The sequence below is a fragment of the Thalassophryne amazonica genome, chromosome 20, assembly GCF_902500255.1.
Source record: "Thalassophryne amazonica chromosome 20, fThaAma1.1, whole genome shotgun sequence".
Taxonomy (NCBI): domain Eukaryota; kingdom Metazoa; phylum Chordata; class Actinopteri; order Batrachoidiformes; family Batrachoididae; genus Thalassophryne; species Thalassophryne amazonica.
This window is the reverse complement of record NC_047122.1, coordinates 49099189-49124996: the sequence shown is the minus strand read 5'-3', so window position 1 is coordinate 49124996 and position 25808 is coordinate 49099189. Positions and strand designations below refer to the sequence as shown.

The 25808-nt window shown below is 39.6% G+C and overlaps 1 protein-coding gene across 1 annotated transcript in view; it reads left to right on the top strand.

Moving 5' to 3' along the window:
- Nucleotides 1-25517, top strand: part of elp2 (elongator acetyltransferase complex subunit 2) — a 65713-nt gene extending 40196 nt beyond the window's left edge. Inside the window, exons 11-22 of the mRNA XM_034160795.1 lie at nt 73-204; nt 990-1139; nt 6592-6783; nt 6964-7033; nt 7227-7322; nt 13161-13218; nt 14010-14082; nt 14371-14563; nt 19204-19325; nt 23241-23374; nt 24446-24559; nt 24894-25517. Coding sequence (XP_034016686.1) covers nt 73-204; nt 990-1139; nt 6592-6783; nt 6964-7033; nt 7227-7322; nt 13161-13218; nt 14010-14082; nt 14371-14563; nt 19204-19325; nt 23241-23374; nt 24446-24559; nt 24894-25098 — 1539 coding nt within the window. The 3' untranslated portion in view covers nt 25099-25517. The remainder of the gene's footprint in view (nt 1-72; nt 205-989; nt 1140-6591; nt 6784-6963; nt 7034-7226; nt 7323-13160; nt 13219-14009; nt 14083-14370; nt 14564-19203; nt 19326-23240; nt 23375-24445; nt 24560-24893) is intronic.
- Nucleotides 25518-25808: the final 291 nt, after the last annotated feature.

Genomic DNA, 25808 nt, shown 5'->3' with positions numbered 1-25808 from the left:
TGGAACCATGTGCACTAACTGTTTGGCCTTCTCCCCCCCCCCCCCCCCCCCCCCCAAAAAAAAAATCAACAGGTGCGTGTAGGGGAGGTTGGTGGCAACACTCTTGGTTTCTATGGCTGCCAAATGAGTCCAGACGGTTCAATGATCATTGCTCATGCTTTTCATGGAGCACTACACCTCTGGTGTAAGGACCAAGATAAAGAGGTGCGTGTTAGGGCATACTTTCACTTTTGACATCAGGTTTTTGCAGTTAAAGTTTACTCAGTAATCATAGATACACATAACAGCGGACTTGGTGGCCACCAGGACCCTACAGTTAGCAACAGTTCCTCATAAAGTGCATGCAGACTAAAGGTTTACTTTAGATGTGGCTGCTTGAACAAACCCAGACATGTCCCACGATGCCAACATGTTTATTGAAACCAGTGTATTAAAGAATAACTGCAAATTATTAAAAGGTGCCAACATGATCCCAAATAGGAGGTTCATTTGTCATCATCTGTATCTATTAGAATCCAGAATTTCCAAGCTGAATGTGAAGTACTTTTTATGGAGTTACTGATGGGGTATTTTTCTGATTTTACAGACCCACTCACTCCTAACTGATGACATTATGCCTATGCTCACTCTTCTTATCACAGGGAATAATATTTTCTTGCCTAAATGGCTTATGCACATATACACAGCGTTTTTCATTTGTGCAAGAGATGTTTGGTGATTTGTTTTTATAATGCCCCCTCTGCTCCGCTCCCAAATCATTTCATCGAATGATTGAAATGAGAGTTTATGACATAACTGCGGGTGTGACAGTGATTTGTGTAATTAGTCGCAGCAGGCCACCTGCCTGCCACGTCATTCAACCATCTTATGCGGCATGCACGGTGAAATAGCAATTTTAAAAACACAACTTCTGAGATGACTCTGTTAAAGGCGGTTAGTATAGTTTAAAAGTCTACTCTTTAAAGGTGTTTATTTATTTGTACATCCAGGGATCATGGCAGCCTGGAGTCGTGATATCAGGACACTTTGATGCGGTCCAGGACCTGAGCTGGGATCCAGATGGAGACTTCATCCTCAGCGTAGGCTCAGATCAGACCACCAGACTCTTCACTCCATGGAGGAAAGAAGACAGTGAACAAGTAAAACATGGCCTATGTCACCTGTAACGTGCCAGAATGTATCCATTTGTAAAGCTAGTTAGGCCATTTGTACAGCTTCTGTATTTTTACAATGAATGTTATAATAGCAGATACCCAGAGATTATATCTCTGACAGAAATAATAAATATAGGTTAAATTAAAACTGCTTTAAAAGTTTAAGATTAAATGGATCATATTTGGTAAATACAATGGTTCTGGCTTTTATAGTGAAATATTGCTGAGGTTTCCTTTTAAACATCCCACAAATCTATAATTAAATGTGCTTGTAGAAATTCTCCTTTACATATATATATATATATATATATATATATATATATATATATACACTCAACAAAAATATAAACGCAACACTTTTGGTTTTGCTCCCATTTTGTATGAGATGAACTCAAAGATCTAAAACTTTTTCCACATACACAATATCACCATTTTCCTCAAATATTGTTCACAAACCAGTCTAAATCTGTGATAGTGAGCACTTCTCCTTTGCTGAGATAATCCATCCCACCTCACAAGTGTGCCATATCAAGATGCTGATTAGACACCATGATTAGTGCACAGGTGTGCCTTAGACTGCCCACAATAAAAGGCCACTCTGAAAGGTGCAGTTTTGTTTTATTGGGGGGGGGATACCAGTCAGTATCTGGTGTGACCACCATTTGCCTCATGCAGTGCAACACATCTCCTTCGCATAGAGTTGATCAGGTTGTCAATTGTGGCCTGTGTTTGTGGTACCTTGTGCAAGGCTTCTGTGGTAACATGTAACATGTTTGATCAGTAAAACACGCCTGTTGAGTATCTCTGCGTGTTCTGGCATGCTGTCATAGGATGGCAGTTCGTGTAAATGGTTTCAAAACTCACACACACTAATCATACACATGCATGCATTACCAATGTATCCGTGAGCAGAAACCATCCTAGTGAGTGAGTGTTTTTGGTTTGAGAGAGGATGTTTCCTTGATTAGCGTGTGTACGATTAAAAGCAATCAATCAATTCAATTTTTTTTTTTATATAGCGCCAAATCACAACAAACAGTTGCCCCAAGGCGCTTTATATTGTAAGGCAAGGCCATACAATAATGATGTAAAACCCCAACGGTCAAAACGACCCCCTGTGAGCAAGCACTTGGCTACAGTGGGAAGGAAAAACTCCCTTTTAACAGGAAGAAACCTCCAGCAGAACCAGGCTCAGGGAGGGGCAGTCTTCTGCTGGGACTGGTTGGGGCTGAGGGAGAGAACCAGGAAAAAGACATGCTGTGGAGGGGAGCAGAGATCGATCACTAATGATTAAATGCAGAGTGGTGCATACAGAGCAAAAAGAGAAAGAAACAGTGCATCATGGGAACCCCCCAGCAGTCTACGTCTATAGCAGCATAACTAAGGGATGGTTCAGGGTCACCTGATCCAGCCCTAACTATAAGCTTTAGCAAAAAGGAAAGTTTTAAGCCTAATCTTAAAAGTAGAGAGGGTGTCTGTCTCCCTGATCTGAATTGGGAGCTGGTTCCACAGGAGAGGAGCCTGAAAGCTGAAGGCTCTGCCTCCCATTCTACTCCTACAAACCCTAGGAACTACAAGTAAGCCCGCAGTCTGAGAGCGAAGCGCTCTATTGGGGTGATATGGTACTACGAGGTCCCTAAGATAAGATGGGACCTGATTATTCAAAACCTTATAAGTAAGAAGAAGAATTTTAAATTCTATTCTAGAATTAACAGGAAGCCAATGAAGAGAGGCCAATATGGGTGAGATATGCTCTCTCCTTCTAGTCCCCGTCAGCACTCTAGCTGCAGCATTTTGAATTAACTGAAGGCTTTTTAGGGAACTTTTAGGACAACCTGATAATAATGAATTACAATAGTCCAGCCTAGAGGAAATAAATGCATGAATTAGTTTTTCAGCATCACTCTGAGACAAGACCTTTCTGATTTTAGAGATATTGCGTAAATGCAAAAAAGCAGTCCTACATATTTGTTTAATATGCGCTTTGAATGACATATCCTGATCAAAAATGACTCCAAGATTTCTCACAGTATTACTAGAGGTCAGGGTAATGCCATCCAGAGTAAGGATCTGGTTAGACACCATGTTTCTAAGATTTGTGGGGCCAAGAACAATAACTTCAGTTTTATCTGAGTTTAAAAGCAGGAAATTAGAGGTCATCCATGTCTTTATGTCTGTAAGACAATCCTGCAGTTTAGCTAATTGGTGTGTGTCCTCTGGCTTCATGGATAGATAAAGCTGGGCATCATCTGCGTAACAATGAAAATTTAAGCAATACCGTCTAATAATACTGCCTAAGGGAAGCATATATAAAGTGAATAAAATTGGTCCTAGCACAGAACCTTGTGGAACTCCATAATTAACTTTAGTCTGTGAAGAAGATTCCCCATTTACATGAACAAATTGTAATCTATTAGACAAATATGATTCAAACCACCGCAGCGCAGTGCCTTTAATACCTATGGCATGCTCTAATCTCTGTAATAAAATTTTATGGTCAACAGTATCAAAAGCAGCACTGAGGTCTAACAGAACAAGCACAGAGATGAGTCCACTGTCCGAGGCCATAAGAAGATCATTTGTAACCTTCACTAATGCTGTTTCTGTACTATGATGAATTCTAAAACCTGACTGAAACTCTTCAAATAGACCATTCCTCTGCAGATGATCAGTTAGCTGTTTTACAACTACCCTTTCAAGAATTTTTGAGAGAAAAGGAAGGTTGGAGATTGGCCTATAATTAGCTAAGATAGCTGGGTCAAGTGATGGCTTTTTAAGTAATGGTTTAATTACTGCCACCTTAAAAGCCTGTGGTACATAGCCAACTAACAAAGATAGATTGATCATATTTAAGATCGAAGCATTAAATAATGGTAGGGCTTCCTTGAGCAGCCTGGTAGGAATGGGGTCTAATAAACATGTTGATGGTTTGGATGAAGTAACTAATGAAAATAACTCAGACAGAACAATCGGAGAGAAAGAGTCTAACCAAATACCAGCATCACTGAAAGCAGCCAAAGATAACGATACGTCTTTGGGATGGTTATGAGTAATTTTTTCTCTAATAGTTAAAATTTTGTTAGCAAAGAAAGTCATGAACTCATTACTAGTTAAAGATAATGGAATACTCAGCTCAATAGAGCTCTGACTCTTTGTCAGCCTGGCTACAGTGCTGAAAAGAAACCTGGGGTTGTTCTTATTTTCTTCAATTAGTGATGAGTAGAAAGATGTCCTAGCTTTACGGAGGGCTTTTTTATAGAGCAACAGACTCTTTTTCCAGGCTAAGTGAAGATCTTCTAAATTAGTGAGACGCCATTTCCTCTCCAACTTACGGGTTATCTGCTTTAAGCTACGAGTTTGAGAGTTATACCATGGAGTCAGACACTTCTGATTTAAAGCTCTCTTTTTCAGAGGAGCTACAGCATCCAAAGTTGTCTTCAATGAGGATGTAAAACTATTGACGAGATACTCTATCTCCCTTACAGAGCCTAGGTAGCCACTCTGCACCGTGTTGCCACATGGCATTAGAGAACACAAAGAAGGAATCAGCCACAAAAATGGGTTGTTTTTCATAGATATGTTTTCATTTTTTTTTAAAGATGCTTGACCTCATGGTATGTGGTGTATTTTTGGGCTGCAAACTGTAATAACTGTTTAAATAAACTAGGGCCCTGTTTCATAAAGCGGTCTAATCTTTTAGTCTACTAAGCTTCCTTATTCGACTAAGGTTAGTCAACCAACATTATCCATCTAATCCGTTTCACATCGATGGCTAAACTTGTAGATTAGCTGTTTTACACTGGCCGATGATTTTCACGAGTTTGTGAGTTATACCACGGAGTCAGACACTTCTGATTTAAAGCTCTCTTTTTCAGAGGAGCTACAGCATCCAAAGTTGTCTTCAATGAGGATGTAAAACTATTGACAAGATACTCTAACTCCCTTACAGAGTTTAGGTAGCTACTCTGCTCTGTGTTGGTATATGACATTAGAGAACATAAAGAAGGAATCATATCCTTAAACCTAGTTACAGCGCTTTCTGAAAGACTTCTAGTGTAATGAAACTTATTCCCCACTGCAGGGTAGTCCATCAGGGTAAATGTAAATGTTATTAAAAAATGATCAGACAAAAGGGAGTTTTCAGGGAATACTGTTAAGTCTTCTATTTCCATACCATAAGTCAGAACAAGATCTAAAATATGATTAAAGTGGTGGGTGGACTCATTTACTTTTTGAGCAAAGCCGATAGAGTCTAATAATAGATTAAATGCAGTGTTGAGGCTGTCATTCTCAGCATCTGTGTGGATGTTAAAATCGCCCACTATAATTATCTTATCTGAGCTAAGCACTAAGTCAGACAAAAGGTCTGAAAATTCACAGAGAAACTCACAGTAACGACCAGGTGGATGATAGATAATAACAACATCTGTTTTTTATGATAAAATAATGCTGAATTTATGTGGAAAGGATTGTTGTACAAAAGCTTTAGTTATCTGTCGTTGAGATAGATGATGACTGGAGTGCAGTTTGAAGCCAAAACAAAGTGTTAATTCGTGAACCGCTGCTAATGACACATGCGTAGATGCAAAAGTTAGGACCGATTTTTAAGGGATACCGTCCGGTCGGCGACACCGGCCCTGGTTATTACTACTTCTTTGTCCCTTGTCTTTATCTTCTCTTTCTTCTCCTTTGTCTTCTCATTCATCTTCTCTTTTCTTCTTCTTCTCCTTTGTGTTCTTTTTCTTCTCCTTTCTTTATGTTCTCCTTTGTCATCTTCATCTTCCTCCAGCTTCTGCTCTGTCTTCTCCCTCCTCCTTTCTTCTTACTGTACTTCTCCATCTTCCTCCTTCTTTTTCTCTTCCTTGTGTCTTCTTTGTCTTCTCCCTCTTTCTTTCACCTCCTTCTCTTCCATCTTTTTTCCTCCTTCATCTTCTTCCTCCTTGTAGTAGTAGTGTATTGGCTTGCTGAAGAGATATATGATGTGACCCCTTTTAAATAATCTTGCAGTAAAGATCATTTAACATATTTTTAAAATTGTTTACTACACTGTGTCCATCCTTTTAACTTCATACAGTATCGTCCAAAATTCTGTTTTGCATCTTTTCTATGGCTGCAAGTTGATCAGTAAATAATTTTCAATCCATGAAGCATGAAATTGGTGGAAAATTATCTAAATTTGAATTGATATTTCATTGTTGTCAATACTGCAGGACTCCACCTGTTTCATTCAAATACACTTTTTCCTCAAGCCCGTCTAGATACATTTGTAAGGTGCAGCGAGGTGAAACTTCACTTTAGCCAAGATAATTTATTTTAATAAAATTCCTGCTCAGGGGATTTTTTTTTTTTTTTTTTTTGGTGGAGCTTGAAGAGACAGAAAGGATTGTGAGCAGGTTTGAGATTCTCCACACTGTGTGTGTTTCTTGACCTCCTCCAGGCAACCTGGCACGAAATCTCCAGGCCACAGATCCATGGATATGACATGCAGTGCCTGGCAACAGTCGGTAGGTTTCAGTTTGTGTCCGGCGCTGACGAGAAGGTGCTGCGGGTGTTTCATGCACCACGTAATTTTCTGGAGAACTTTGCCAACATCTCTCAGACCTCCAGAGATGAGCTGTTAACATCTAGTGTGAGTGTAAATTCATATTATGTTCATTTCCATGCATAGAAGCACCGGTTGGGTCTCGCAACGTTTATCTCCAGCCTCACTTTTCATCCTGTCGTTTTAGAGCTGAATGGATTGCCTGCTCACCATGAAAATCTAATGATGCGTGTGTCTCTGCTCATTAATTTGTCTTCACGTTGCCAGGACTCTGTAAACCTGCCAGAAGGAGCCAGCACACCTGCCTTAGGTCTGTCCAACAAGGCTGTATTTCAAGGTAAAACACTGCACGCGTGAGAATATCTGTTCTCAGGCTTTACGCCAGCTTCTGTCTGGCGATCAGTTTCTGTCGTCTGTGCCAGCTTTACTTCAGTAAATTTGGGGATTGCTATGTCTTTGAAGTTTGCAAAAAACGAAAACTCTTTTGTAAAGCGTGACTTACAAATCCTTTATGCTATTATTATTATCAGGTGACCTTGTCCCAAGGACTAATGAGGAAGAGGAGCAGTTCAGCAGTATATCTGACCAATATCAAGAATCTTACTTCCATCCTGTTCATATGACTGGTACTGTAAATACCATCTTGTCTGTTTATCTCATACAGGCTCCCTGTACAAACATTAATAAGCTTACTGATGAGAAGTGATGCTTTTCTGCAGAAGCCTTTTACAAAGTACAGTTTATTGATTTAAAAATTTTTGACCCCAAAATCAGTGGGCTTCTTGGGGTCACCATGATTAAGTTTGGTGATAATCAGGCAATTAGTAAAGATGTCATTGCACTCATGAGAGTTTTTTTTTTTTTAACAAAGTATGCTCCAGTAAGCTTGACCTGTGACCTCAGAGACAATAGGCTTCTTGGGCTTCAAATACCTAACACACATAACCAAGTATGATGGCATTTAGTCAGTTACAGAATTAGTTATTGCACTCACAAGATTAAAAAAAGTACTGTAGATTTTTAAAAAGTACTCTGGTGACCTTGCCCTTTGGATCCCAGAGACAACAGGCTTCTTGGGGTCCAAATAGCTAACACATATCAAGTATGATGGCATTTAGTCAGTTACAGAATTAGTTATTGCACTCACAAGATTAAAAAAAGTACTGCAGATTTTTAAAAAGTCCTCTAGTAACCTTGTCCTTTGACGTTTGGTTCCCAGAGACAACAGGCTTCTTGGGGTCCAAATAGCTAACACATATCGAGTTAAGTAACAGTTGGGTAGTTAAGTTCACAATATTTTAGTATGCTGCAGTGACTTTGACCTGTGGGGTCACTATGCAGAAGGTCACAGGTAGCATAGTTTGGTGATAATCAAGTCAGTACAACTGAAGGGATGTTGCTCACAAGTGAAATGTCACATGGCTGGCTGATTTTTTTTTTTGCACACATAGTGATATCTGTCCCACTAGCTGTGCTGTGGGAGTAATACTTTTAAATTATAAAGTACTTTTCAGAATGCTCAGACACATTGCAGAAATTTTAAAATGGGCATAAATGTAATGCAACAAAATGTATCACAAAATATTAATTGCACACTAAAAGCAGTTTTAAAAAGATGACTTTTAAGTAGTGATTTTAAAATTGGGGTGGAGCGATGCATTCTTGGATGTGTTCTGGAGTCACACACGTGCAGTGGTGGGCACAGTTCCGATAACATAATTATCAAAGATAACGTTTTCATTATTGGATTATCTTTTAAGATAACTTTAAAGACCATCATTGGACTAATTATCTTCCGATGAATTTTTGTCCGATAACTTTTAAACCGATAAACAAAACTGAACAGCGACAAGCATTTTTAAAATTAGTTCAGCACCCACCTGTTAAAAGTTTTGTTCCAGATGCTCAGTTATAACCTTTGCAAACAGAAGAGAACTGCTTGTATAAAAAGCATCTCAAGCCTCTGCAAACAAAGGAAAAACAGCCCCAAAAAGAAAAAAAACCCCATTTCCTTTAACACCATACTGATATGCTGACAATATGACCCAAGTCATCCAGAGGCATACATCTTTAACTTATGGTTCAAATTTTAACCAAACTAATTTTGGACAAGTTATTTAAAATTAATGTCATGTCTGAAGTTGTATAAAGTAAAAATATCAGATATATGTTTTAGTTTTAAAGTAATGTGTTCATTTTTAAGGTTTTCTGAGCACATGCTGTGCCCCGCAGTGCATTATGGGTAGGATGATGTAATCTCAGTACGTCACGACAGGACAAATGCATTTCAGACACTCTGTTCAGGCTCAAAGGACAACAGCATTAAACTCTAGTGCCTAAAACTCTCTTGTATATATTCTCTGCGTTTATAGACGTTGATTTTTTAATTGTGTTTGTTAAATTCCACGCATTTTAAATGTGAACAGACAGGGATTATCTAGAATTTGTTTTGAAAGCCTCTACTGCCATCTAGCATCTACTGGCCAGTACTGTTCGTGGCAGTGTCTGGGGACCAGTAGATGGCAGTGTTCTATTTATTTTGACCCCGGTTATGTCAGATATAAGACTTGTTCTTCTCTTTGCTCCGTTTCATTCTGGTGATTGTGATGCTTTATTTCTGTTTTTTCTGTTTTTTTCTTTTAAATTAATGAAATAAATATTAAAGAAAGAAAGAAAGAAAGATGATTGTCAAATCAAATTTTTGCTTTGCAAATGGCTTTTTTTTTTTTTACAAATGAAGTTTAGAAACAAAACAACTGCATAATAATGATAATAACATTATTACAAGACAGCTCTGCAGTGTTAGCACAGATACAGTGCGAACGGTTAGATGCTGCTTGTAGCTTTCAGCAGCAGGATAACCTCACGACGGCCGACCACAATAATATATCAAACAGGTTTGATTCTCATTCGACCATACGATCAGCGATCAGGAGGTGGTCGTCAGATGTTGACCGCAGCTTGATACTCCATGAACACTACACGATGCAGGACGCACGATTAACCTGAAACTTGGTCCAAAAAAATCCTGCATGAAAAATAATCTCGCACAGTGTAAAGTATGTTTTACAACATCAAATGAATGTTGTAAAGAGAGAATTCAAAAAAATGAAAAAAAAGAATGCAAAAAAAAAACATGCAAAAAAATTTGCAATGACACTTCCAGAGCTCCGTAAAAATGCGTGTTTTTACAAATAAAAAAATGGAATATTTTACAAAAGCACATTTAAACACCAACACACAACAGACGTCACATTAATGTGTTGGTTTACATAATGATGACTGAACCAATCAGTGTTTAGCAGGCACCTTTACCCAGAATCTTGGGTAATCTTTGCGATCTGTCTCTTTGTTACAAAACCCCAGAATTAGTGCATTATTCAACATTAAAAGATATATGTTATATTTTAACTTTGTACAAATGACAGAATTGACATTAATGGAGTTATTCTATCGGTATTAATGTTATTTATAAATCAAAACCATAAGTCAATATGACTTTATTTTTCAAGACCTCCGCATGACCGGACCTTTATAATTGATACAGGTTTGGCTTTACGGCTGCTCTCACAGTGCCGCTGTGCTGGGAGGGCTTGTAATAAACAAGAGCTTCCAGCAGGGGCCGAATGTTTAAAGAAAAAAAAGTATGGTCTCATTGTTTGGGTCGTGGGGTATCTCTGTCTGTGCTTGGAGCGCTGTAGAGCTTCCAGCAGGGTCAGACTGTTGAAAGAAAAAAGTATGGTCTTATTGTTTGGGTCTGTTGTTATTTTTAATATTATTAGAAGCTATTAAATTTGTTTTACTAGTAGTTGTAAATGTGCCAGAGATAATATTAGAATTTATCTGTTATCGGTTATCTGTAACTTCCGATAAATTTTTGGGTGGTTTATTGTTTTATCTTTATCGAAGATAACTTTTCAGTTATCTGATTATCTGTTATCGAAGTTAATTTTCTGTTATCTGTGCCCACCACTGCACACGTGGTAATGGGGCAGGTCGGAGGGCTAGGAAGGGGACTGGTTTAGACTTTGACAGTTTGGTACTGGATCCAAATCCAGTTCTCAAAACCTAAGAGATCTCGCAAGAGAGAACCTAGTGAGGGAAGCCATCAAAAATACAGGCTGCAATTACAATAGTAGTAGGTGAAAAACGTTAATTTTTACAGTGTTGTATAAGAAAAATGGCAATGCTTCATGATGTATGCAGGTACGAAGAAAAAATAATACAATTCAGGATACAAGGTGAAAAAAGCAGCTGATTGTAGAATCAGGGTAAAATAAAGAGCAGCGCTTTAAAACCCGTGGGCTAGGCGATGTGGAGGGCTGTCATCAGCATGATTGAAGCCACTCCTTAATCTGCAATGCTAATTAGAACACAGGCTTATGTGATTGCAAAGTTTTTAAGTATCGTGCCCACGGGCGATGTAGGGAGCAGCGAGTGTGGAGCCTGTTGTTGGCAATGCTTTTTCACTTCCCTGATTGGCTTCCTCGGGCACAGAGATGAATGAATAATTAGACAAAATGTGAAGCCGATGACCAGTAATGAAGTAGGAGGAGTGCAGCTTACAATTACTTGCACCATGGAAGCTGAGATGCTGATTGGTGCACCGTGAAGCGTGATCCGCCTCAAAGCCAGCAGCCATTAAGAACTGCATATGAAGCTGTGTTTTATTTTATTTTTTCTAAGTAACGTTTCTTTGCAGGAGCAAGTTGTAAGGCTGAGGATTTTGTGCAAGTGTAATGCTAGCAGAAAAGTGAATGTGTGAGAACATTGTCTCCAGGCTTTCAGTCGGGTATTTCGGTCCAGTGTCGAGCTGGATCTTGGCGTCTTTCTCTTGCTCCGCTTTTAATGCTTACAGACTCTTTTTCCCTTTCAGCTCGTGCGCTCATCGGGTAAACACACAGAGGCACACAGTTCGTGCACGGTCTGTCACTGCTATAGTACAGAAATGATAATAGTCACATCCTCACTGACAAGTCTGGAAACTGGCTGTATGTAAATTTAAATGAGCTCAGGTTTATTTCAAATTACTGTTATGTGAAAGCTCTAAAGTTTTTGTTGCTGTGCAGATTTCTTAAGCACCCTTATACTTCTGCATAAATGTGGTTGTCTTCTAATTTAGTTCTGTAACACATTTTGTTTTCAAAATTAATGTTGTAGGAAAATAATTATTATTGTTTTTTTGCAGTTTTACAGCCACTGCACGATTCCACAAAACGGTTGTAAAAAAAGAAAAAAAAAGAAAAAAAAAGTATTTTTGTAAAACTGCAGAAATGTTTTCTAAAAAGAATTCAGTTTTATAGGTAACAGGTCAAGTCACCAGACATGGGGTCAAATACTTTGCATTGTATTTAAATACAAATACAAATACTTTAGATTTTCGAATTCCAAATACAAATACTTTATATTTTGAGTATTTCAAATACAAATACTTTCCATGAACTATAAAGAACAAATCAACACAAAACTGATAAACCGGTGACAATTTATTGTGAAAATAGCGTGACCAAATACTATTGATAAGTAAAGGATTGAATGTTTTATCACAAATTCACTATTATAATATCACAGGCAATAATCAAACTATCACAATCTATATTCAACACGGTGTCACAGAGATTCCCAAGTTTGAAAAGTATTTGAAAAAGTATTTGTAAAAGTATTTGGAAATACTTGGGATCGGCAATGTATTTGAAATACAAATACTTTGAATTCAAAATCAGAAAATACAAATACAAATACTCTGTAAAATGTATTTAAGTATTTTCAAATACAAATACTTTTGTATTTGGCCCCATGTCTGGTAGTCACATTTATTTTTATCATTGAACACTTACCACTGTATATCTGTAATATTTAGATGTTCCATTATTTCTGCAGCATATTTTCTTTCTGAACTTTTTAAAAACTTGTGTGCAAATGTTTTAGGCAACCTGAAAGTTTTCTGAAATTGTAGGGGCTTATTTATTTATTGTTCTTTGCTTGTTAATTTCCTTATCAACAATAAATTTTAAATACTGAAGTATTTAATTCCCAGCAAAAATAAAATATGACCCCTACTAATCACCTTCACAATTGAATTAAATAAGTTAATGATTTTGGGAGTTGTGAAACTCCTTTTCAAGTAAATGATGATGACAGCAAGGATAAAAAAACAAACAAACAATCTTGATTTCTTTGTTGCTCCGCTGCACTGTGCATTACAACACAACTGTTGCTGTTGGTCACTTGGTAATAAATAGGAAACTACCGAAATGAAATTATGCTTTGATGTGAAAAAACACATTTTGTATTTTTAAAGGTAAAACGTAATCAAACATTTGATATATTTATTCATAAATCTTAGATAGTAGTTGTTTTCAGCTCATGACATTTGCATAAATGTTTGTGCAGTTGTGTATTTTACGTGTGTGTGTGTGTGTGTGTGTGTGTGTGTGTGTGTGTGTGTGTGTGTGTTTGTGCAGAGCCGCCACCAGAGGATCATCTCCTCCAGAACACACTCTGGCTGGAGGTCCAGAAACTGTGAGTATGAAGATTTCTCTCTGCTTCGTTGTCAGTAGAGTCTCACATTAACGTGACACCAAACATCATGATAATTTACAGTCACAGCGTCCACAGGATCCACTTTATGGTGATAGTGCATCTTCCACCTGGCTCATAATGAGGCGTGAGGTTTGTTTGGTTTGGCCCACAGGGTTGACTTTATTATATCCGAGAACGATGAACCTCTCACAGCCCCCCCACCCCATTTATTAACCAATCGGAGCTTCCTGCCATCCCATGAGCCACGTCTCCAAGTTGAATATATTGCCTTAATTTGTGGCCGATGTTAAATCCATTTACTAGTCAGTTCGCCATAAATGTGCCGCATTGTGTGGCCCTTTATTCATGCCGTGAGCATTATGTGATTGTGCGTTAAGGTTTTTCTGCCTCTCTTTGAGTCATTTAGCACATCATAGGAACATTAAAAGGAGCAAGTGGTTGAATTGTTTTTGTGGCATCAATAAAACGAGCCCTGTCAGGTTCAGAGCTGTGGAGGAATTTCTCCTGTGACTTTGTGATCTGTGGGTTCAGTCTGCTGACATTTTTAAAAACACTCAAGCTAAACGTTGTTAGGTACCAAGTCATTAACCGGAGCGCTACAGCGCGCCTTAATTTCACACTGACGGGAAGCGATGACGACTTGAGCATAAGAAACTCAAGTTGCCATCACCCGTCTGTCAGATCCCGTCCGTCTGTCCACGCATTCAGCATATCTTTAAGCTTTAATGTTGATGAGTCTCTACAAGTTTTCCGTCTTCTCTGACTTGCAGGTACGGTCACAGCTTTGAGATGTTCTGTCTCGCGTCCGACAGCGCCAGAACGGTGGTGGCCTCCGCCTGTAAGGTCAGTGCGATGAGGCCGCACAAATGCACCAATCAGCCGTCAGCCAGGTGTTGATGGTGCACATCCTCCTGTCCCTTGATTAGTTGTGTAGAAGAAGAAGAAGAAGAAAAAAAAAAAACGCAGAAGGTTTTTGTCTTCACTTTGATTCCACTTCCACATCACTCTTCCTGCCTGACAGCTCCTCCCCCTTACCTGTTCTTCCTCAGCCATCTTTGCCCCCACCTCTGTGCATTTGTTTTTTCTTTCCAGCACGTTGCAGATGAGTTGTGTGTTATTTGATCCGTGCAGGCGTCTAAAGCAGAACACGCATCAGTGCTAGTGTGGAGTGCCAAAACATGGCGCCAGCTGCAGACGCTGTCTTGCCACACCCTCACAGTCACCCAGATGGCCTTCTCTCCTAATGCACGACTCCTGCTGGCCGTTTCCCGTGATCGCACGTGGTCGCTATGGAGACGGAACCTGCCTGCGCCTGATTGTCCAGGTGAGAACGGGACTTACTCAGGGATGAGATTTTTCCGCAGATCCGCGGATTTCCGCGGATTTGACAGTCCCGCGGGTCGATTTTGTGAAACGTCCAAATCCATTGAGAAAACGTTAGGAAGGGGGGGGGGGGGGGGGGTGGGTGGTAAGAATGCAAAAAAAAAAAATGCCAGGAGTACTTTTGTTTAATAAAATTGTCATCTATTCAGAACACTGACTGGTCTTTGTTTATCGCCGACGCAGCAAGTTCGATCAGTCCGTCAGTCAGCCGAACGCGGAAGTAACGCTGTGCTGATCAGTGACCAGTATGAAGTAGGTGCACAATGAGCATGTAGTGTAAGGGAGGTAACTGTGTAGTCTTTCCACTTCCAATATTCGGTAGTTTTCCCTCCAACAAATCATAAAAACCGAGACGGTATCGAAGCGCAATCGAAGCTATTACTTACGCACGTTTTTATTGGTTATTACAAAGCTTATGACCAATCAGCGCAAAGGTTATATATGCGTTTCTCCCACCCTTTCCTTTCTCCCGCTCTTACATGTATGTTTGTTGACAAGTGTGCCATGCTGAAAGTGGAGAATGCTGAAAATCAAGTAAGTCTAGTTATGAAAAAATATTTTGGTCACAAAAATGCACATGTACAGTAGATGGTCTTAGTAAGGGTTTACAGTTTGAATTATAGATATGAACACCTGGCATTTATAGTAGTTTTTAATATCATTTTAGTGCAGTTTACATGTTTTAAAACAGCAAAAATGCTTTGGCTTGCTTTGACTCCCTGACCAGGGCTCTGCCCTGGATCCGCTGGGGCCTGCGGCCCCTGGACACTGGCTTATTTTCCTCTGAAAATCGAATTTGCCAATCTCATCCCTGCTTACTGTATTTAATGTGATTACCGTCAGCAGCAGTTCATGTGCTGGCTGGTAGGTGCAGGGATTTTTTGAGACAGCAGGTGCCTTCTTACATGTTTCGGTGTCGTCCTTTGCTGGGCGGCTTGCAGTATATATGGTATATATGGTCGCGCAGTCACTAACTGACAGCACACACACACACCAACAAAATATATATAAAGCAAAGCTAAAATACCCTCGCCTGTATGCGCATTGTGTTCTTCATAATTTGCAATTGTTTAATTAATTATTAAGATCCTATTGTCTTACTTAAAATTTGTACATGTTCAGTAAAGCCCCTCTATCAATCAGTCAATCAAAAACAATATTTCCGTTTTAACGGCGTCTGCAGGAGGCCTTGCATGTGCGCATATTTGAGCTTTTGAGAAGAGCGGAAGTTCTGCACATCAAGGAACATTTATAGCTCACCCTCTGTGCATTTGCAGGTATTAATGAGACAAATTAAACTCCATAGAAAGTTAGCTTTGAGTTAGCAGAAGTTAGCGTGCAAACCAAAAGCAGCATTTTCAGTTTTAGAAGTGTTTATTTCTCGCTTGCTTTTACATAACGTATGAGAAAGATGTTATTCCTAGCCAACAATGAAATGAAGTTAGCAGCTAGTAGCGACACCAGGAAGTGAAGTCACCATGCTAACGTCCACAAGATTATACCATAAAATTAGGTATAGAATGTCAGAATCAGAATCAGAATTTCTTTATTGTCCCGTAAAGGGAAATTAATGTTGCAGCAGGAGCACACAAAAGACAAGGTACACAAGATAACAATATTAACAGTGAAAATAAGACCCAATTAAAAGTCTAAAATCAAACTTAATAAAAATAAGAAAAACAATAAAAACAATACCCATACAATGTCAAATATTCAATCCAGAGTCCATGCCAAAAACAAAGTATTGCAAAAGTGCAATATGTGGATGTGCAAATAAGCAATAATAATGCAAAATAAACAAGAATGTGACTTTTTAACCTCTTAAATACCTCTTAAAATAGGTCAAGGTTAGCAATTTTTGAATTTGTGCAAGGTCTGTGTCCCAAGAATGTTCTCTATGAGTTTGAAGACTGTGGCAGTAATAGGACTGGACTAAAGCTGAGCATGGACTGACGGACAGAAAGCCTTCGCAATACCCGATGGTCATATTTGATGGCCTCGGGTAAAAATCCTGAAACAGAGGTTCATTTCATCTATGTTATGGCCTTTGAAGTACTTTGTATTTGAATCATTTGGAGATTAAAATGTATTTTAAAATACTATTTAAAAATTTAATGTACATCACTTGGTTATTTGATTAATTTAAAAGCCATTTTTAAAATATGGTGTGTATAATTATGTAGTATATTGTGGGTGTATTTCAAACACACGGTAAGTCAGTAATGATGTTTGACTTGGTAGACTGCACTTCTTAGATCTATGAATTTTATCAGTCACATTTCTACATTAGTGCACATTACAGTTGCAATCATTGTTCAACTTTTGACATTGATGTTTGAATGTCACAGTTGATTGGGCCTTTGAGCAAGATTTCTGATTGTTACAATGTAATAATGTTCCAGTGCAGTTAGCAGGGCATGCGTAGGATTAACGTAGTCATTGATTCAGTGAGTCTGTGAGTGGGTCTGCAAGGTTTCAGTAAAAACTATTGCATGTTCAACTCATCTTTTAAGATACCAAATGACTGTAATGTACTTGTAAAATAGAGACACATAGGCCACTGCTGTTTGTTTGCAGGATTAACAAAAAAGAACCCTAAAAATTTCCTTCTGTATAATATCTTAAATAAACCTCAAGAATCCTTCAGCTGACAAGGACCTTTGATGCAAAGCATGATGGGTGCACAACTGCAATATCCAAGAGGTCTGATGGAACCTAAACAGCTGCTGCATTCTTGGGAGTTTTTGGCGTTTTAGATGACTGTATTTCACATTTGAAATATTGCCATCTTAGATATTTGGATGAAGTAGCTGAAGTACTTGAAATACATGAATATGTTCATGGTTTGAAATGAGCCATTTGTAGAAACTAGTTTATGTCAAAAAACCCTAAATCCTTGAACACTACATTTTGAATTGGTATCTGTACTTGAGCCAGATCTGTAATACGTCATGTGTTTGCTGCAGCATGATGGGCAGAAGTTGAAAAGGATACAGGAAAAAAAAACACAAAATCTATATCCTAATGTTTCGGTGGATTAGTTGATGATGGAAGCGAAGTTTGCTGTGAAGGTTCTGAGAGTGCTAACGGGCCGGAAACACGACCGCTGTCACTCTTTCTATCACTCATTCTGTCATGTGTTTTACGTGACCTTTTCCTGCAGAGTGGGACTTTATCCTGATGGTGACTTTTATTTTTGGAAAGTCAGATTTGTTTCTGGAAGGTCATCTGTCAGGGCCCACACGCTCCGAGGACCTACCTGGTCCCACATCCAGAGCGAGCACAACATTCCAACATTTAGGACTCACATCATAATGCAGGAGACGATAATCCTCTTGGCAGCAGAAGATGCCACTCAGACGCCACTCGGTCAACACAGAGCGAGGCTGGACGTGCAGACGGGGAGGAGGCGTGTCCGTGTGTCGCTTGGCTGCATTCGCTCAAAGTGAGTGCGAGGACCAAACATTCTCACAGGTCAGACCAGCAAAGGTTAAACAAAGTGATCAAACACAGCTCCTCCGTCACTCATTAGAGGAGGTGATGGTCTAGTGGTTAAGGTGTTGGGCTTGAGTCCAGAAGATCATGGGTTCAAATCCCCGCCTGACTAGAAAATTACTAAGGGCCCTTGGGCAAGGCCTTTAATCCCCTATTGCTCCCGGTGTGTAGTGAGCGCCTTGTATGGCAGCACCCTGACATCGGGGTGAATGTGAGGCATAATTGTAAAGCGCTTTGAGCATCTGATGCAGATGGAAAAGCGCTATATAAATGCAGTCCATTTACCATTTATTTACCATTTTACTCCCCTCCTCCTCCTCCTCCCTGCTGCTGTTCTTCGCACCCTCATGTTTTTCTGACTATGTTGGGTCACACACACCCTGAAATCTTCATTCCAAGGAGACTCCGTTCTCTCTCCCTTTACTTCTTCTCCACTTGTTTACCACGTTTTAATTTGCAAAGCCTGTCGTGCACCGTTCCTCTTGATGAATTCCGCTTGTTGTTGCTCCACTGAGCACATCTTTTCTTTTCCTTAATCTCCCATTGAGTGGTCGGGCTGAAAAAAGGGTGATCCCAGATGTGAATTTGGATGGAGGCGCTTCACTGTTATACTTCTGAATCAATATCACAGCCTATTCATGTTTTGGATCCATAATGATTAACTCTGCACGGCTTCTGTGGCCACGCAGGTTGTGTTATCCGTATTCGTGTTGAGACCAGTGTTACTGCAGACGTGCAGACGACGTCTGCCAGCAGCGTCTAAACAAGCTCTCTGGGGAAAACCAATGCGATGCTGAAATGACTTAAGCAGGGGAATTAAACCGCAGGTCATAAAGCAAAAAGTGAGTGAAATGACGGGCTGCTGCTGCCGCTCTTTGTGTTATTATGTTATTTGTCACCAGGGAGAGGGAGTGTTTCTACATAGAGATATGCTGATTCCACGCCACCAAAATCAAGCCTTAAATGTCTCCATCAGGTCCTCTTCATGTGGAAGGAAGCATGAAAGTAACAAAATATATGGAGCGTTGGAGCCGACGTAAGAATGACTTCTTCAAGTCGTTTTGTGAATCTGTCGTTTGCATCCAGAGCCCGAGTTCTCCCTACTGGCACGCACGGCCAAGGACACAGCCATACACAGCCGAATCATCTGGTCCTGTGACTGGAGCCCTGACAGCAAATACTTTGTGACATCCAGCCGGGACAAGAAGGTAATTTTCAAATGCTGACTGCATTTTTTTTATTTATTTATTAATGCTTTACAAATGGAAAACAAGTCTGTTTGTTCCTCTCAAGACCTGGGGCCGGGTGCATAACATTTATTGGCGAATCAAGACAAAAGTGTGCACAACCAAAGGCTGAAATATGCATACGCATTCTCTTCTCCACATTTAATGAATATATTTTCATGCCATTTTGGTAATTTTGAAAACTTGCGTACATGCAAAAATTTGATGTCCTTCCTAACATTTAGGCACAGTATTTTCCAAATTATAAGTTGCAGTTTTGTCTTTTTTTAATTAGTTTAGAAGGTCTTGCAACTTTATATACAGAAAAATGATGCATTTTGTTATAATAATTATTATTATTATTATTATTATTATTAAAGTGCTTCCCAAGACTCAAACTAAAAAAAAAGAAGCTCCAATAAATAAAGGTAGGGGAAAACGGGCCACAGTGAATCAGTAGCTATAGCTGCAAAACTACATATATTTGCAGCAGTAATGCCACATTTTTATGCATAAAGACATCCCCCTTATAAATTGGTGTTTTGTTTTTGGATACATTAAGGGTAAAAACTAAGTGCCAAGTGAAGTCAGTTTTTTCCTATCAAAAGTAAATTTTGTGGATGTCAGTGTCTTTGTATTTATTTCTCACAACAGAGGAAAGGTGGCCCAAAAAATTGTTATTAGTTAGAAGACTACCCCGTCCAACTGATGAGCATGTGTTATGTCTTCTCCAGACTCAGCTATTTGATAACATGACTCATGTGTCACATGCACCCTGGGCACAGTGTATTGGGGCACAATGAATCAGTCTAGAAAGTGATTTACTAAGCCCCAGTATCAAGTGGATGACAAATATTACTTGTTGAAGCTTATCCATTTATTTTTCCATGAATTCTTTCTAGAATTTGTGTATATAAACAACTGTTTTCACATTTGAACAGAAATTATGACAGTTGTATTTATAATACTTTCTAAAGGACTTAGTTTGTACAACCCCTGGCAAAAATATGGAATCACTGGCCTCGGAGGATGTTCATTCAGTTGTTTAATTTTGTAGAAAAAAAGCAGATCACAGACATGAGACAAAACTAAAGTCATTTCAAATGGCAACTTTCTGGCTTTAAGAAATCAGGAAAAATAATTGTGGCAGTCAGTAACGGTTACTTTTTTAGACCAAGCAGAGGGAAAAAATTATGGAATCACTCAAATCTGAGGAAAAAATTATGGAATCATGAAAAACAAAAGAACGCTCCAACACATCACTAGTATTTTGTTGCACCACCTCTGGCTTTTATAACAGCTTGCAGTCTCTGAGGCATGGACTTAATGAGTGACAAATAGTACTCTTCATCAATCTGACTCCAACTTTCTCTGATTGCTGTTGCCAGATCAGCTTTGCAGGTTGGAGCCTTGTCATGGACCGTTTTCTTCAACTTTGACCAAAGATTTTCAATTGGATTAAGATCCGGACTATTTGCAGGCCATGACATTGATCCTATGTGTCTTTTTGCAAGGAATGTTTTCACAGTTTTTGCTCTGTGGCAAGATGCATTATCATATTGAAAAATGATTTCATCATCCCCAAACATCCTTTCAATTGATGGGATAAGAAAGTGTCCAAAATATCAACGTAAACTTGTGCATTTATTGATGATGTAATGATAGCCATCTCCCCAGTGCCTTTGTCTGACATGCAGCCCCATATCATCAGTGTCTGTGGAAATTTACATGTTCTCTTCAGGCAGTCATCTTTATAAATCTCATTGGAACGGCACCAAACAAAAGTTCCAGCATCATCACCTTGCCCAATGCAGATTCGAGATTCATCACTGAATATGACTTTCATCCAGTCATCCACAGTCCACGATTGCTTTTCCTTAGCCCATTGTAACCTTGTTTTTTTCTGTTTAGGTGTTAATGATGGCTTTCGTTTAGCTTTTCTGTATGTAAATCCCATTTCCTTTAGGCGGTTTCTTACAGTTCGGTCACAGACGTTGACTCCAGTTTCCTCCCATTCGTTCCTCATTTGGTTTGTTGTGCATTTTCAATTTTTGAGACATATTGCTTTAAGTTTTCTGTCTTGACGCTTTGATGTCTTCCTTGGTTTACCAGTATGTTTGCCTTTAACAACCTTCCCATGTTGTTTGTATTTGGTCCAGAGTTTAGACACAGCTGACTATGAACAACCAACATCTTTTGCAACATTGCCTGATGATTTACCCTCTTTTAAGAGTTTGATAATCCTCTCCTTTGTTTCAATTGACATCTCTCGTGTTGGAGCCATGATTTATGTCAGTCCACTTGGTGCAACAGCTCTCCAAGGTGTGATCACTCCTTTTTAGATGCAGACTAACGACCAGATCTGATTTGATGCAGGTGTTAGTTTTGGGGATGAAAATTTACAGGGTGATTCCATAATTTATTCCTCAGAATTGAGTGAGTCCATATTTTTTTTCCCTCTGCTTGGTCTAAAAAAGTAACCGTTACTGACTGCAAATTTTTTGCCAGGGGTTGTATATGCATCAGCATATATTTAATAATGTTGAAGAGATCTTTATAATCGTGTTTTTTTTTTTCCCATTATATTCTAAATTAATTCACTGTGCCCTGTGAATTAGTGTCCGGGGCACAGTGAATCAAAAATTTTAAAATCTATTTTAAACACCTGTAATTTACACTTGGGGAGAAATAAATAACACAGAATTATAAACAATAACTTGCTGTATTAAAGCCACAATAGAATAACCTAAACCTATGCATAATGTTTTATGCTGCCACAAAACAACATTTCTGATCCACTGTGCCCCGGCTTCCCCTATACGACAAAATTCCCAAATTGAGGAGCTGATTTAAGGGTGATTCTTAGACTGCGGGCACTTATTATGTCCTTTGATCATATTGTATGAAAAACAGAAAAAAGGGGAAATTTCACACTTTTATAGTTATCTTTACAATGCAAGTGTGTTGAGAAATTTGTTCTAGTAGTCTATGATGACTTTTTCACCTTTTTTCAGCATCATTATATGCAAATATTGCCGTTTTGTGCTTGTCCCACACCCAGACTTTTGATCTTCAATGATAAAAATGAATGGTAAAGAAATGTTTTTTCTAATGTTTTAAAATATCTCTGAATAAAATATCAGTAAAATAATCAAAACATAATTGGGGTATTCAATGTCATACAACTATTGTGATTTTTTTTTAACAAAATGTAGTTGTCCCACACTATTGCCGTAATTTCCACCACAACACTGTAATGTCCCTAAACAGTTTGTATGAAAGATTGTTTGGGTAGTTTCTATGGAGATAAACAGTGACATCAGAGCACATGTATATAGCGCCAAATCACAACAAACAGTTGCCCCAAGGCGCTTTATATTGTAAGGCAATGATGTGGTGGAAATTACATTTACAAGGCCAATAGTGCCCGTAGTTAAAGAATCACCCTTAAATAAAAGGGCACATTTTTATTTTGGTGTTTCTGCTGTTGTGGGTCAACAATCAATGTTCATCTGCATCAGAATAACATCCAATATGTTGTCCACTGCATGTTTGTCTGTCTTGCTTATTTTTGGAAAAGTCCTTGACACACACCACAAACTGAGGGCTTCCTGCAGAAATCCACTGTTCAGTTCTCCAGCTGATGTTCCTGTTGTCCAAACGCCATCAAATGTGGTCATCTTGCTTATTTCTGGAATGTAACAGTCCTTATTTTAAATAACAGCACATGCTGTGGTGTGCACATGCGCCACACTGAGCTCCTGTCCGTCGAGGAAAGGGGCGACTTATACTCCAGAAAATACGGTATCTGTTTGTAGATGTTTTAAAGATGTTTGTAGCATACATCTTGTCTTTTCTTTGCTCTTCTTCTTGATGTATTTGTGTTTGCACGTGCAGGTAATAGTTTGGGGCCCGTGCACATTCAGGGACTCTGCGGGTCCTCATGAGATCAAACCCTCTTCGTCTGTCATGGATGTGGCTGATTCAGCCACCGCAGTGGCTTTCTGTCCAGTGTCCTGCTGTGGAAAAAGGTGAGAGTTCCTGTTCTTCTCTTTACTGTCCAGCTGGGATTTATTTTTTTTAATGTTACCTACTTACCCTCAAGTGACCAAGCTATTTAGTGACTAATATGGTAGGATAATTATAGCAGAACCGGTGACTTACAAATATGCCAGTACTTGAACATAAATCTCAATGAACCTATCAATCATCCTTTGTGACCACCAGCTATTTTCATCCTCAGTCTGGGCATCAAGAATCAGTTTCAATGCTTGTGCAGCTGTAAATCTGGCTATTCTAGGTCTGTTGGTTTCCCTGCCAAATAGTAAAATATAATGATTAGAGTTGGCAAATTACAATACCATCTGAAGCTATAATGTCAAAAATCTCATCGATCTTCCCATGGTCATAAGTGACCCTGCACAAGTTTGGATTATACTTGCCACACGGAGCGGCCAATCCTTGCAAAATTCTATGAACAAATGCAGGATAAATAGATCGACAAATTCATGGTAGGAAACTTTTTTCTGATTAAAATTAGAAAAAATGACCTCACGTAAATGACCCCACTCAGTCGCTTGGGGGTTAAACACCACTGTGAATTTTAATGGCACAGTACAAACTATTTTAGTACTTCTTAGAACTCTCTTAGATTTTTTTTTTTTTTTACTGTGGAACAACCTCAAATAACAAAAGCGGTTTCAAAGGCAATAAGAAAAGCAAATGTTCCTGCCAGTGAAGATGAAACGAGGAAATACATTTCATCACAACTAAATCGTTTCACATAACCAAATTACACATAACCACTTATTCCTGAAAGCAAAGCACAGAGAACACTGTTGTTCCAGAATATTTTCCCATAAAACTACACTTCTCAGGGGAACACTGGGATTTTTCAACTTGGCTGGAAATGTACTTTTTTAACCACATGTTCATGCAGACAACCGATACTTGCCTAAGAACAAGGCGTTACCAGAGGCCTCCACCAGGGGGCGCACCAGCTTCCTTTTTCATGTGTTCTAAAAATTTACTGATCTCTTGCCAGCTCTGTGGGTGAAGTGATCCTCTAAGTGATGGAGGTGTGTATGTTGTGAATTTGACAGCTACTTATTGGCGGTGGGTCTGGAGCACGGCACCATCCGGCTGTACAGGTGGAGCCCAGAGAAGGACTCTGGAGGAGGACTCGACTGGACCTGCTGTGGAGAAACCGATGCCTCGTATCCTTGAAAACACAAACGTGTTTTATTGTTTGTTTGAATCTATGAAACACTCCGTGGACACGTTGATGTAACAGTGCTTGGATACGGGGATAAATTCAGCTGAGCAGCAGAGAGAAGCGAGTTGAAGGTAGCGATCTGTTTGCTGTCTCTTCTGCTCCTCAGGCCTTCAACAATTTTAAGAATCAGTGAGTCACTCTGGCTCATCACCGGTGTAGAATTTATTCACCTCCTCGCCCGGGTGTTTGAGAGTGAGGGATGCTGCTGGTTTATTAATACATTCTGTCAAACCAGACGTCTTGTTTGTTTTCCTTCATCACCCGTCCTTCTGCAGACAAAGCCACACCTTGGCGGTGAAGAGACTCCGCTGGAGGCCCAGGGCGGGCTGCGCAGGTCGAGAGAACGGCAGCAAGGACGCGACGAAACAAGAGTCGGACAGACGGAGCAAAGTGGACGAGGGGGGCTCCTGGCTGCAGCTCGCCAGCGCCGGCACCGACCACTCTGTCAAAATCTTCAACATCAACACACTGGCTCTTTAGCACCAGCGACACTGACGCGATACTGTCTCGCACACTCAGACTGAGGGCCACAGGCCTGACGGCGGTGGCGCCAGGGCCACAGCTGCTCGCTGGCTCGCCGTTCACTCCCCATGACAGCCGGTTAACTCACAGGTCACTCTTAGGACAAACCGGCTCGGCCCGCAGTCTGTCTGCTGCACCGCCGAATGTTTGATGGGTGGAAACAAGAAGATATAAACACCACAACCCGAGGGAGTAAAAAAAAAAAAAAAAAAATTCAGACACTTCAGAGTGTTTTGGAATGAGATGCAAAGGATGCTGGGTATCTGCACAATATCTGGTCACATGTAGTCTTTTCAGAAACAAATCAAATTGTACTTTTCTCTGTAAGAATGTTATGTTTTCTTTTTCTATACAATTAAATGTTTATTTACACAGTCTGTCTAACTGAAGCAGTATTTGTACAGATATTGAAGTTTTTTCCAGAATGACCAGAATTCAATTCTGGGAGCATGTGGTGGCGTGGCCACATTCACCACACCAGCCAGGTGCAATGTGGACATCCTGTTGGACTCCTCAGCCCAGAGACACCAACGTGCTGAATCACACACAGAATTTATGCAGGTGAAACTCCTCCTCTTCATCTCTTCAAGTACCCAAGGATCCTGTACCAAAGACATCTACTTGTCCCCGTCAGCCACTGGTTAGCTTCCAAGTCTCGCAACCTTACA